Consider the following 12,830-nt stretch of genomic DNA (forward strand, 5'->3'; position numbering starts at 1 on the left):
TATTCCACAATGTTGTATGGCACTTACTGTCCTCAAGTACCCTTCTGGACAAAATGTCCATCGTATAGCTAGACAAGTATATAATAAGAAGGGTGAAAACTGGCTGGTGAGATGGGCTCAGAAGATTAGACCACATGGGGTTACCCCAGGCTGGCAGCCAGTCACTTGTGGCATTCCCCAGGGCTCCATTCTAGGGACAGTTCTTGTCAATGGTTTCATAAATGATTTGGATGCAAGGCTTCAAGGTATGCTAAGTAAGTTTGCAAACAGCTCTAAATTGGGAGGAGCTGCTGACACCCTTGAGAGCAAGAGGCCTTGCAGAGGGACCTTGGCAAACCAGAGGGTTGGGCAATCACCAATAATATGAAGTTTAAGAAGAACAAGTGACAGATTCTGCACCTGGGAAGGGGCAACCCTGGCTGTGTGTACAGACTGCAGGACGAGAGGCTGGAGAGCAGCCCTGCAGAGAGGGATCTTGGGGGTTGTGGTTGACAGCAAGGTGAGTATGAGCCAGCAGTGTGCCATGGACACCAAAAGGACCAACCATAGCCTGGGGTGCATCAGGCCCAGCACTGCCAGCCAGCCAAGGGAAGGGATTGTCCTGCGCTGCTCTGTGCTGGTGCGGCCTCACCTCGAGCACTGTGTGCAAGTTTGGGCACCACAGATTAAGAAGGACATAAAACTATGAGAGGGTATTCAAAGGAGAGCTATGAAGATGGTCAAGGGCCTGGAGGGCAAAACGTGTGGGGATCAGCTTGAAGAAGCATCTGGATAATGTTCTCAGAAATAGGGTCTGACTTCTGGGTGGTCCTGTGTAGAGCCAGGAGTTGAACCTGATGATCCTTGTGGCTCCCTTCCTACTTGGGATGTTCCATGATTCTGTAAACTTATTTATGTGACTTATTAAAAAAGAAGACAACCAGTTTCCTTCTCACTAACCCCAGTCTTTGTTTTAATATATAACTATTGAAATGATTGTCTACACTTTTGTTTTTAAGCTTTATTTTTAACGAAGTACCACAGTAAACCACCACTAGAGATCCCAAATTAGTTTAGCTTTTAAGCAGAAGTTTTGCTTCCTTCCTTCCTCCAAGCACAGTGGGTGGCAGGATTGCCACTGAGGTTAATTCCAATTAAAACACAGGATGAATTCATCTTACTACTACATTTGGAGCTCACTGCAGACACCATCTGTAGTGTAAAAAGGGATAAATACCAAAGCAAACCAAGAGACAGATGACTTTGCCCATCACATGCTGCTGTACTACCTGGTATAGAGATGTAGAAAAACCCTCCTCATATTTTTCCCTTGTTAGAAAGCATAACCTCTGAACATTATTGCCATGAGTACCGGGCTGACTCCCAGTGCCGAAAGTGGCTAAACAGTTGCTAATCTAGTGTAGATTAATATTCCTACAAGCTACTCAGAAGCATAAAGTTATGCTGTTAAGAGTAAATAAAAACGAGGCCAAAGCATGCCTCACACTCAAGCTAGTCCAAACATTTTTAATCTCCACTACAATCATAAGTATATCATAAGTATGTTTGGTTTTGCTCTCAATTTTGTATCGCAGGATTCATTCAGTCACATTTAAGAATTTTTATATGTCCTCCAGAAAAATTGAGTATTTATAATTTGGTATTCTTACAGATTTTTCATCCGCTCTTCAATGAGGTTTGACTCTTCATATTCAAGCACAACATAGAAAATACTCTGCTTCACAGTCCTTCCTGCACACTGGCATCTACATCCTTCTTACAACCGTATCAGACCTTCTGTATCATCTTTAGCAGCCTCTGCTTGCCTCTTTTTTACCGTGTACTGCTGGCACTTTCTATTTGTGTAGACTTACCTCTCTTGAACCTCAGTTCAATGGGCTATGAAGCATCCTTCTCTTATAGACACTGACAAACTGGAATGAGCAGAGCCTTGCCTATGTTTGAGTGGGTGCAATCAGATATCCACTTGCCATCATAGGAAGAGGAAAACTGAGGAAGGCACTTAATGCTGAGCTGTTCTGCCCTTCACTACCAAGTTTGCTGATAGTTCTTGAGGTACAGAAGGTTTCCTACTCATGCTCAGAAAAGCAGAGTACACTAAAACAAACCACAATCTGTATTTTACTTTCTTCACTGCTCCTGAAATACAAGCACCACCATTTTAGTAGTACTTTTAATTCCCAAAGGCTGTGCAAATGTTTCAATGCATTAACAGCACAAAAATCCCCATTTTCCAGACAATCCACGATTGTTTAGTTATTGTTATAAAAAAGACACAAGATCATCATTTACTACCTAATTGAAAAAGTTCCTCCCCACACTTGCATAACTGACCTTGGAGGGATTGAATGGCATTCCCAAATATGAAGAGCCTCTGAATCCACAGCGATCCAGGTTTGACCCTAGAAAAGATAGGAAAAAAAAAACAATTCAACTAATTTGCTTTTGCTGAAACAGTAATTATTAAGCATAAATCTCTAGTAAAATTCGAGACCTACTAATTCAACATCATTCTTGGGACTACCAGAATTTGCATGTGTCTTTCAGTATGTTACCAAACTAAGATATTATCATTCTGATTAGTAAAAAAACAACCCAAAAACACCCACCACAAAACAAAAAACAAATGAACAAACAAACAAAAGAAAGTCACAGGCAAACTCAACTCCTGCTGTAATGAAAAAGAAAAGCAACAGATTATTATTTTTTCTTTAACTTTGTGGAACTACGCTGTTCATATCAGCACAGAACTGTATTCCAAGCTCTTAAGAGTCATGGAAAAAAAAAACAAAAAAGGACAAAAAAAGAGGACGACAAAAAAAAAAAAAAAAAAGAAAAAGATTATTCCCCTGGAAAAGTGCATAGAGATAACAGATTGTTATCCCTTCTCTGGATTCCTGCCTGTTAATACCATCTGTTCCCAAGCAGAATTGTTTTTAATATACTTTGCAACATATACAAGGACAAACTGTTTGCAGTTTTCAGCTAGCACTGATTTAACTTGACACTGTCAGAGAGATACAGATAGATAACGTAAAAAGCAGTTTTTTAATTGAAACCATTCTTCTTTCTTACCTGAAGCACAGGTACAAGAATATTTTAACTATCAAACACCTTCATTCAGGTATGATTTCTTTTAGAAGTATCACAATACCTAAGCCTGTGGTATACAGAAGTGTTTACCATATACTGTTTAGAGCTAAGCACAGTTTTCAGGGCTCAAATGTGTTTCAACACAGCTGAAGCTCAATTGTTTACCTCTCATCCTCTGAATGCAGAAGCCTAGTGAGTTTCACAGCACTCAGGTGTCCTTAGGTTCTCTTCCCTTCCTTTTATTCCCACAAATCATGGAGATCTTGGAAATTTGCAGCAGACTAACTGAACAACAATAAAGCCTAAAGTCCTGAAACGATCACTATGCAATGTGGTCTACCAACTACAGCATAGTTTGACACATTCACTTCAAACTGTAAATGCCATAAATGTTTGTATATAACATTTAAACTAGAAGCTTGTGTCAGTATAAGTACTTCTATGCAGTATCTGAGATCCTCTATGAGACCAGTAGGATTTAATTTATCTAATATTTGATCTTTTGATCTAATTTACATGGAATGAATTATGATTCAACAGGAGGAAAATACTTGCAATTCTCCAGTTCTTTCACCTTTCAACCATAAGTACTTTTTAATGATTCTGCAGGTGTAATGAAGCTGTAACGTCAGTTCAGCCTGCAATAAAAAATCCGTATGCTACAGTCCTTTGTTTTTTCTTAACAAAGAAAAAAAAGAGTATCTGTATCTGTAGAGAAAAAAAAAACAACAACAACAACAAAAAACCATAATCATTACATTTTGTTATCATCTGAATATTATCAGCTGGCAGTTTTCGCCTTTTAGTTCCTGGAGTCTAAGATTCATGTTTTGTGATGCAACAGGTTCCAGAAAGTACAATAAATATTATTCTGTAAGGCTAACCTATGGTCCTGTTACCCCAAAGGCGTCACAGTTTTAAAAATGACACGGAAGGAATGAATCCATAAGAGAAACAGAATTCCTATTTCTTAAATAACAAACTTCCTAGATGGCATAGTAGAAACAATCACCAATCACTTGTCCCATTTTCATTAAAAAACAACCTGTGTTGAATGTGCTTAAGTAAACTACAAAACACACTTTGAAATGGTACAAATATGGAAACCCTTCTTCCAGAAGAGAGTTTTTAGCCTACTGATACCACTAGCTAGTCTGACCTGCTGCAAAAAAAAAGTTGTGCTCCTAATAGGACAGCTTTGCAGTCAAACGGAATACAGTTTCTAGTTGCTGGATGGAAGGATTCAACCTGACAAGACAGATCCCCAACACAGAAATGGCAGCATGAATCCCACGTACAGTGTGCTATTGGTGGGTTACCTCGACTTGCTTTTATATGACAGGCACTATGAAAAAGAAACCAAAAATGAACTACTTGAAGGAAATCAGAATCTATTATTCCCTTCAGCTGTTCTATTTTGGGGCAGTGTTTTAAAATTTTCTTACACCACTGAACTGTTACCAACCAAGAACCAGCAAGGGTAGTTTTCAGATGCTGGATTTTTAACTGTATTGCTGTCATTGATTTAAAAATTTGACTACTCATTTCAGTGACTTCTGGTCTCCAGTCCCAGGCTTTACACACTGGCTTCTAGAAGAAACACAAGAACAGTTTGTGTTTACAGTGCCCCTACTACTGCATAATCTCCAAAATGAAGTTATATCTCCTCAAAAAAAAAAAAAAAAATCATTAATATGGACATAACAGATTCTCCCAAGAGCTTCAGGGTTGTGAGGGAATTGCTAAAGTTTATGGTTGCAGTTCTTGAACTACAGTATCAGTGCTGAGCTGATAAAGGAAGCGTTAAACAGGAAGTGAAAACAGCCCATTTCTGAACAGATGACTGCCACACTGATGTCACGTCTCAACTTTTCTTCTCGTTTCCTGTTGCACATACGGGTTCTGAACTAAAGGGGAACAAGGGAAAAGACTCCGTCTTTCAGTTTAAGCTCATAATCTCACTTTCTGTGAAGCTGGTTTTACTACCTCACTGCAAGCTGCTCGTATTGCATCTTTCAAAACACCTTAGTAGTGCTAGTCAAACTCTTGCCTACTTTTCTGAACTGGAGACAGCCAGAATCAGATTTGAAAATTAAACATACCCTCTTTAAAAGTGTATGAATCATAAATTGTGTCCCTTGTAAAAAATTGCTGGAGTGAGAAGTTCACGCTCAGCCAGTTGAAGCACTGAGGAAAACTGCAGTTATGAAATGGTACCACCTAGTGTTCACTTTCAGAGTTAAGCATACTTTCTGAAATAGCCTGACAAAAACAAAAACTTTACAATAATCAGTGCATGCTTGTTGCAAGCTGATACAAAAAAAAAAAAAGAAAACAAGAAAAAAAGAAAAAAGAAAAAAGCCTAGAAAAATGATTCAGAAATAAACAAATTTGACCTTCTCCCCAAACCAAATAATTCCACACTTTAACGTCAAGAGCTGAGACTACCTTGAAGACCACGTCACTTAACTGTGCATAGGCCAGGAACTCCTTAGAGCATGTACCAGAGCTACAAGGGATAACCACAGGTGACTTATCCTAGGTGACTTATCCTAGAAGCTAGGAGATTTATGTTACAGAAGAGACATTTCTTATTCGTCTGTTTCATCTATGATTAGCCTTGGGTAAGAACAGAGGTAACTTTTACCATTATTCCTTTCCATTTGCATTCTCTATGCATTTCTCTTGTTCTAAGGCTTTCTTTTCTCCTTTTGCTAAGCACAGTAGCAATCTGACACACTGTTAAATTCTTAAAATTAAAAACAAAAAAATTACAGCTGTAACACTGGCCAACAGTCAGCATACCTACAGAAAGGTAAACATAAGCAATTCTTACTGAACTAGATCTAAAAATAATTGTTCTTACAAATCAAAGCAATAGAATGTGTCATAAAATGCAAAGCTGCATTCTCTCCAATGTCAGTCCAATGATATATCCAGATAAATACTTCAAAAGTAACCATCAAATAGGGTTGTTTTGGAGGAGAATTCGTATTTCTACTCAGGAAACTCATGACCTGAAAAGCCTACATGTAACAATGATCTCAAAAATAGTCAGTGGCACTTTCCCAATTTTTTCAGTACTGATAAGACACGTAAGGAAGAAAGAAGCATTATTGTTAAACTAAATTCAGACCCTGATATAAGGAGCTTTTTAGGTTCCTGATATAGTGTAACAGTTTTCAGCCTGTTACACACGGATCCTGGGGGTTCAAAGCAGCAAATTAAAGATATTTCAGCTCTCCTTAGGGTGCAGTTTCTTAGGGCAGCAAAGCCAGTGACACATCCAGGTGTCAAAGCACACAATCTTGCTCCCTCTCCGCTGCTGGGCTGGCACTAGCACCCCCCGCCAACTAGGTTCACCAACACAACACAATAAATACATGCTTTTCTGCCACTTCAGCAAGCGAAACCAGCTCCCAGGCAGGCTCAAACAGATGTCTGTGTTGCTATGGGGGAGGACGGTGGATGAGTATGGCCATGGAATGCTCCTCCACTGTCTGTCCATAATTAACACTTCTTGAGTCCACCCTGTCTTTCAAAAGTGCGATTTTAAATGTCATCTGCAATATAGTAGGTTACAGCTTTCTCACATTGCGAAGAGTTGCACTTTAAGATAGTCAAAATACATTCTAAACTTTGTCTAGGACCTGCTTTATGAGAGGGAAAACAGCAAAGTTTTGAAATGAGAAGAATCTAAAGGAAAAGCAGTTGAAACAGGTCTTTTGTCAATCCTTTTCCAACTGTACTAAGACTGAAAAGTATGGCTTATACACCATTTCTAGTAAGGCTTGTAAAGGAGCATCACCCCCTTACACTGCAAAAAGAAAAGTGAACACACAAACCAAACAAGCACACGTATTAGCCATGCATCTAAGCAGAGCTTGCTAAATGTGAAGGAAAAGCAACAATGGCCAAAATCCACAGAAGACAAAGTCAATCAGTTTTGCTAGAGTTACAGAAGACAGGGGCCCTTTAAGTAAGTAGAAGATAGCAAGGACAGCAAGCATTCAGCTATGTAAGTTTCTGTGTGAGGGGCAGCTATGATGTGTCAGGTACCATTTTCTCCTCCTTATAACTGGCATTGTGTCAGTTTCTAAAACATCTGAGCTGAAATTAGTTATGGTACCTAAAAGGACATTATTTGTTTTAAACTCCTATGTTTCACAGTTACAGTAAAGCCACCGAAGAATATAACCTGTCCTGTTGGAATTTAATCTTTAGCTTTCTGTTGTGCATTTCAGTTTGGTTGACAAAGTCCACATTTCACTTATTAGTCAGCAAGATTAAGGTCTCGCTACCTTGCACTAATGAGCTTTAGTTTTGTGTAAAATTTTCAAAGGCTGCTATCCTGTGAAGTTTTCATTAGCCACCTGAAACATCACACACCAGTAAACAGAAACATACTACTCAGAACTTTCACAATATATTGTGAGACTTGAACTCAAGCCTTCCAGAACACCAAATGCTGAATCTTCCAAGTTCTGTAATACCTGGCTGTGGTGGGTTGACCCTGCCCAGCAGCCAAGCACCCCCCCCCAGACAGTCACACATTCCCCCTTTCTGTGTGGTGGGGAGAAAAAGGGAAGAAGGTGGGAAGACAAGTGGATGGAGGCAGAGACAGGTTATTGGGTGAAGCAAAAGCTGTGTGTGCAAGCAAAGCAAGCAAGGAATTTATCACTACTTCCCATCAGCAGGCAGATGTTTATCCACCTCATATAAACTAACGTGCACATGCAATTGGTACTCAGGAAAAGGCACAGCCACGCATTTATCATCATTTTTCTCCTAACTATGGTATAATTTAAATGTTTAAAAAACAATTTTCCCCAGAAAGAGAGATCTATCAGCATGCACGACTAAGAAGGTATCTCTTTAAAAGCAGAATAGAGACTTTCATTTTTTAACCTGGTAAGCTTCTGATGCATTAAGCTAGCAATCTTGATTTAACTAGAGATAACTTTTATTTAACTAGAGATGTACAAACACTTTGAAACCAAAAACTTCAGTGCTGCAGCCTACCAGAGTTTAGCTACTTCTCCAAAGAAGCCAAAAGAGGGAGTCGGAGCTCTACTGCTGGAATGCTGCCCACTAACAAGCACTGCACACACCCAAGATTAAAAATAAAAAGTCAATACATTTTATGGAAAGTAGATTCTAAAGGAGGCTACACATTCCCTTCTAAACATTTAGTCATCCAGTATGCAATTTGTTGCTCTTGACATCGTTTACATTTTACAGCATCTATTAGACAACACAGAAATGGAATAAAAATAATGCTGAAGTTTTAGAGGAGTCAAGCGAACACACAGAGTATTGTTGTTTGTAGACACAAGAGAATGTAAGAAGAACAGATTCTTTATAAAGTGATGCAAAGATAGATGACTTGAGGGAACTTTGGTCTTCTTTCTTAAGAAAGAGAGACATATTTAAAAGCACAAAATGCTCTGCAAAAAGCATCCTCCCCAGAACTACTGTCCTGTAATTTTATGACGGGTAAGAAAAAAAAAAGGATGTCTTATCTATTTCCTGGATTGTTAGACTTTGCATCTGCATGTTGAGAGCTATACTGCCCTCCCTGCAAGGCTCCTGACAATGGGACTATCCCAAATATTGGCTAGGTATGGAAAAAAAAATCACTGAGAATTACTGCATACTGTATCGAAGACAAATAAACAAAAAATGACTATTCTCTCTCCTCTCTATATCTCTCTATATCTCTTGCAAACTTGTAGACTTCACTTTTGTTTTAAAAATATACTCCTGAAGACTGGGATAGAGATCAAAAGTGTGCAACTCCCACAACAAAGCATGCACACCCTGGAAAAAAAAATCTAACACTGAGGGGTAAGTACCTTCTCATGATTAAAAGCACCGTGGGGACAATTATGTGATCCAAAACTTTTTTTTTTTCTTTTTTTCCTAATTAGTCCTGAAATATAACACAAGAAAAAACAAATCTTTTAGAGCTAGTGCATAGAGTGGATCTGGTGATTTCCAAGTTGCCAGAACAAGAAAAGGGATCTCTTTGTTACTGTAAAAATCAAGCATCAGCAAGCTTGACTTCCATATGCTCACTTCATAAAAATGCTTTTCATTCATGGAACAGCTTAGACAGGCATCTGTAATTACCTCTGCTCTAAGACCAGCCTGGAGCTATCCCCACTCCAGCACTGAACATGCCAACACCTATTGTCATAAAATAGCAGTGTCTTGCCTGCAGCTGTTCCTTGCTGTTCCCTCCACTGCTATTAGCCATTCACCTGCACTGCCACAGAAGAAATGTGCATACCAAGGAGCCCATGGAAACAGCACCTCCCTGTGCTTCTGCTTAGGCAGTCACCTGGAGAGAGCCAGGTCCAGTGTGGTCCCTCCCCTGCTTGATCTGTTGTGCGCCACCCAGCCTGAGGACAGCTGGGTCACAGCAACAGCATTACTCCTAAAAATGTCAGGTTGTTGTGGTTTAACCCAGCTTGACCCCATAAGGTATGGAATACTCCTTTGGCCAGTTTGGGTCAGCTGTCCAGGGTCTGTCCCCTCCCAGCTCCTGCTGCACCCCCAGCCTGCCCGCTGGCAGGACACTGAGAAGCTGAGATGTCCTTGGCTTGGTATAAGCACTGCTCTGCAACAATTAAAACATCGGGGTGTTATCAGCACTCTTCTCATCCTAGTCCAAAACATAGCCAGCTACTAGGAAGAAAATTAACTCTGTCCTCGCTGAAACCAGGACACAGGTAAGTTAAAGTCACTGATCTGAAGAAAAGATTTTTCATTTTTAAGCTGTGTTTATCCTTTTCATTTCTTAATCTTACACCTCCCTTTTCCAAAACCTGTTTTAAATAAACACACCTGTGCTTAGAGCTCCTGGCATAGCTACAATTTGTGGATGTCAACATAATCACTAATAGACCCATAAGGCTAATATAGCATGCATTTATTTTAGGAACAGGTCAAACATTTCTCTGAGATGCTTAAAGGTGCAACTTCATTATTATTTTATACTGTCTTATCTTCGTATTGATTTCATAGCTTTACCTTGAATACATTAAAAAAAAAAGTTTAACTTTTACTTTCATTTCTGTAGAGGGAATTCCTATTCTATTTCTAGGAATTGATAGACATCACTACCTGAAATTATCAGGACAGCACTTCTGGAAGGTCAAGCTTGTATTTACAAAAGAACGAAAGCCATACACTATTCCCCCAGGTGAAAAGCAAAAGTAAAGAAGTTAATATCAATTAAAAAAAAAAACTAAAAACTCACTCACTGTCTTCTGTGGGAAGGACCTGAAGGGAATAAATCCATTCTATTATATCATCTTTGTTCACCACATCTAAGGAATCCAACATATCCAGACCAGAGAGTGCGAAAAATGCAATTGTCAACCTAAAAGAAAAAGATAAGACTTACACTTCCCACCATAAATATCATGGGGAGATTAACAAACGGTTGCAGAAACAGATTTATCTATGAATTCTCAGCCTTTTGAGAGCGGTGCAATGCATAGAGGCTAGCTCAGAAAGCATGAAATTTATCTACCAGACAAAATCGTGTTTTTTGTGCTGTAATCATTTCACTGTCTCAAAAGAGTTTTTGTACAAGCCACCCCTCCTACTATACCGTAATGATATGACACTTTAGATGTTAACCTAAAGGCCTGCTTACCTGAGAAAGACTACCAAAGTAAAGTAAGTTATTAACTTTTGGAGCACTAGTTCTCTGTGATGAATTCTTACACAAACAATCCTACAAATATGCAGTAAACGCAAGGTAACCCTGAACTGAAGCGAGCTGATGCTCACCATGTCCTAAGCCCACTTTCAGAAGCCAGCTGTCAAACAGCGAGGCTTCCTTTGTAACCCATCAACGTGCAAACAGGGAGACAGGATTAATTACCATCTAGAGGTATTTAATTCCTGTCCTTTGGTACAGAAGACCCTCGATGACTAACTTAATTGAGCATGTAAAATTAGGCATGCCAAATCCAAGTATCCAGTGAAGTCTGGAGGAGTGAGCATGCTGAAGTTCTCTCTTGCCCACAGCTCATTTCCATCTGTAAACATGTGCTATCACAGCTGTTTTATAAGGCTACTCTGTTAACTGACGACTTATTTGGGGGGTTTGTTTTTGCCTCAAACCATTTCAGTGACCTAGAACAGCCCCTTGAACGTGAATCTGCATGAATTGCACTGACAGAGCACCAAGGGAACGGCACCGCGGTAGGAACTGTATCTTGTATATTGAGACAGAGAAAATGTTCACATGATGGTACCTGGAACGTCTGTTGTGCCATTCATGGTTGCACCTGCCTAAACTTCTGGAAATTCTCGCTCTCTTTTTACCAGATATGGTGATGGTTTGTGAAAACAGCTGCTAAACAGACAGAAACTGCTGCTTAGTGTGGTAAGGAAAACCACCAGTTGCATGCTGGCTTTCCTTAGGAGACAAATTACAATTTGCAGTTACCTCGCAGGCTGCTGTGCCCCCTTGGCCACCAGTAGTGGGCACCTCTGAAGGTGAGGACAGATGTGAACAGAAGCCTTTACAGCCATTTAATTTCTGCCTGCGATTCTGCATGAGAACCAAACAGAAAGGCCAGAGAAAAAATGGTGATGTGAGTCAGCTCAAGGCACAGCTCAAAGGGAATTCTTCCAATTAAAACAGCAACCAAATGATGATGCAGCAGACACTCATCTCAACATAGTGGCACACCCTTGAAGGGTGACATTCCCATCAGTGGGCTGACCTGCTGCTATGGTCATGGCGTGGCCATTCGCAAGTGCCATCATCTTCTGCTTCTAAACTGTTATCACCTAGGATTACACGTTACAAGTGGTGGACACAAGTTGTTTAAAGAATGGTGACTTGTTAAGCTAAGGTTGCATCATTTTACACTTCGTTTTACTTCCACCCTGAGCTTTTGCATTGCTCTTCGATTCACTCTTGCTCGCAAAAGGCTTTAACCTGTCGTCTGCTTGGTACTGAGCACTAACACTCCCTGTTCAGAAAATTCCCTCATGCAACACAAGGTCTTAATGAAAAATATCAAACACAGAATAACACACAGCCCCATTACTTCAAGTGTTCATGTTAGAAAGAAGTGTGTATTTACTTTGTAATCACTGTATCCTAAAACATGTCTCTTTACTATTATTACTACTGGTAATGTTTTTTGGAGTACACAGAGACAAAAACACTATGTTGCACACGGTATTTCTACATGCAACAGACTTTTGTAGCCACATGATTGTTATGACATAGTCTTTCAAAGCACAAGATTAAAACTTCAAGGCTTGTATCAACTTTTGGCATTGATCAGATCTGTGTAACCCAAAATCTCACTCTGGCTAACCCACAACTTTGAACAAAACCACTATTAAAAACAAAAATAAAAGTAAACATAAAAATAAAAAGACAGTTCAGCTACAGTATAGTACTTTTCTGAAACCCTGCACATGGTATTTTCTGATTTTCATAAACATTACGTTTGAAAATCTTCATCTGCAAATATTTAATGGCATTTTCATACTATGTTGCCCAACTTAGCTAAGCTAAGCTCCTCCCAGCAAAGCATGAGCCTGCCAACTCCAGGACTAGAAACTGCTGCAAACTAGGTTCAAAACCAGAAGGCTGTAAAGGACAAACCAATAAACCCTATCTACACTAAGATATGAATGTGTCCAATAAATGAAGGTAACAAGTGGTTATAGACGTAGATACGTTTCATTTTATTTAA

At 39.5% G+C, this 12,830-nt stretch overlaps 1 protein-coding gene across 1 annotated transcript in view; it reads right to left on the reverse strand.

Annotated features, from left to right (window-relative positions):
• PGGT1B (protein geranylgeranyltransferase type I subunit beta) overlaps nucleotides 1-12,830 on the reverse strand; it is a 40,412-nt gene that overhangs the window by 24,434 nt on the left and 3,148 nt on the right. Inside the window, 2 exon segments of the mRNA XM_032206435.1 lie at nucleotides 2,335-2,402; nucleotides 10,362-10,480. Coding sequence (XP_032062326.1) covers nucleotides 2,335-2,402; nucleotides 10,362-10,480 — 187 coding nt within the window.

The sequence above is a fragment of the Aythya fuligula genome, chromosome Z (genome assembly GCF_009819795.1).
Source record: "Aythya fuligula isolate bAytFul2 chromosome Z, bAytFul2.pri, whole genome shotgun sequence".
NCBI classification, from domain to species: domain Eukaryota; kingdom Metazoa; phylum Chordata; class Aves; order Anseriformes; family Anatidae; genus Aythya; species Aythya fuligula.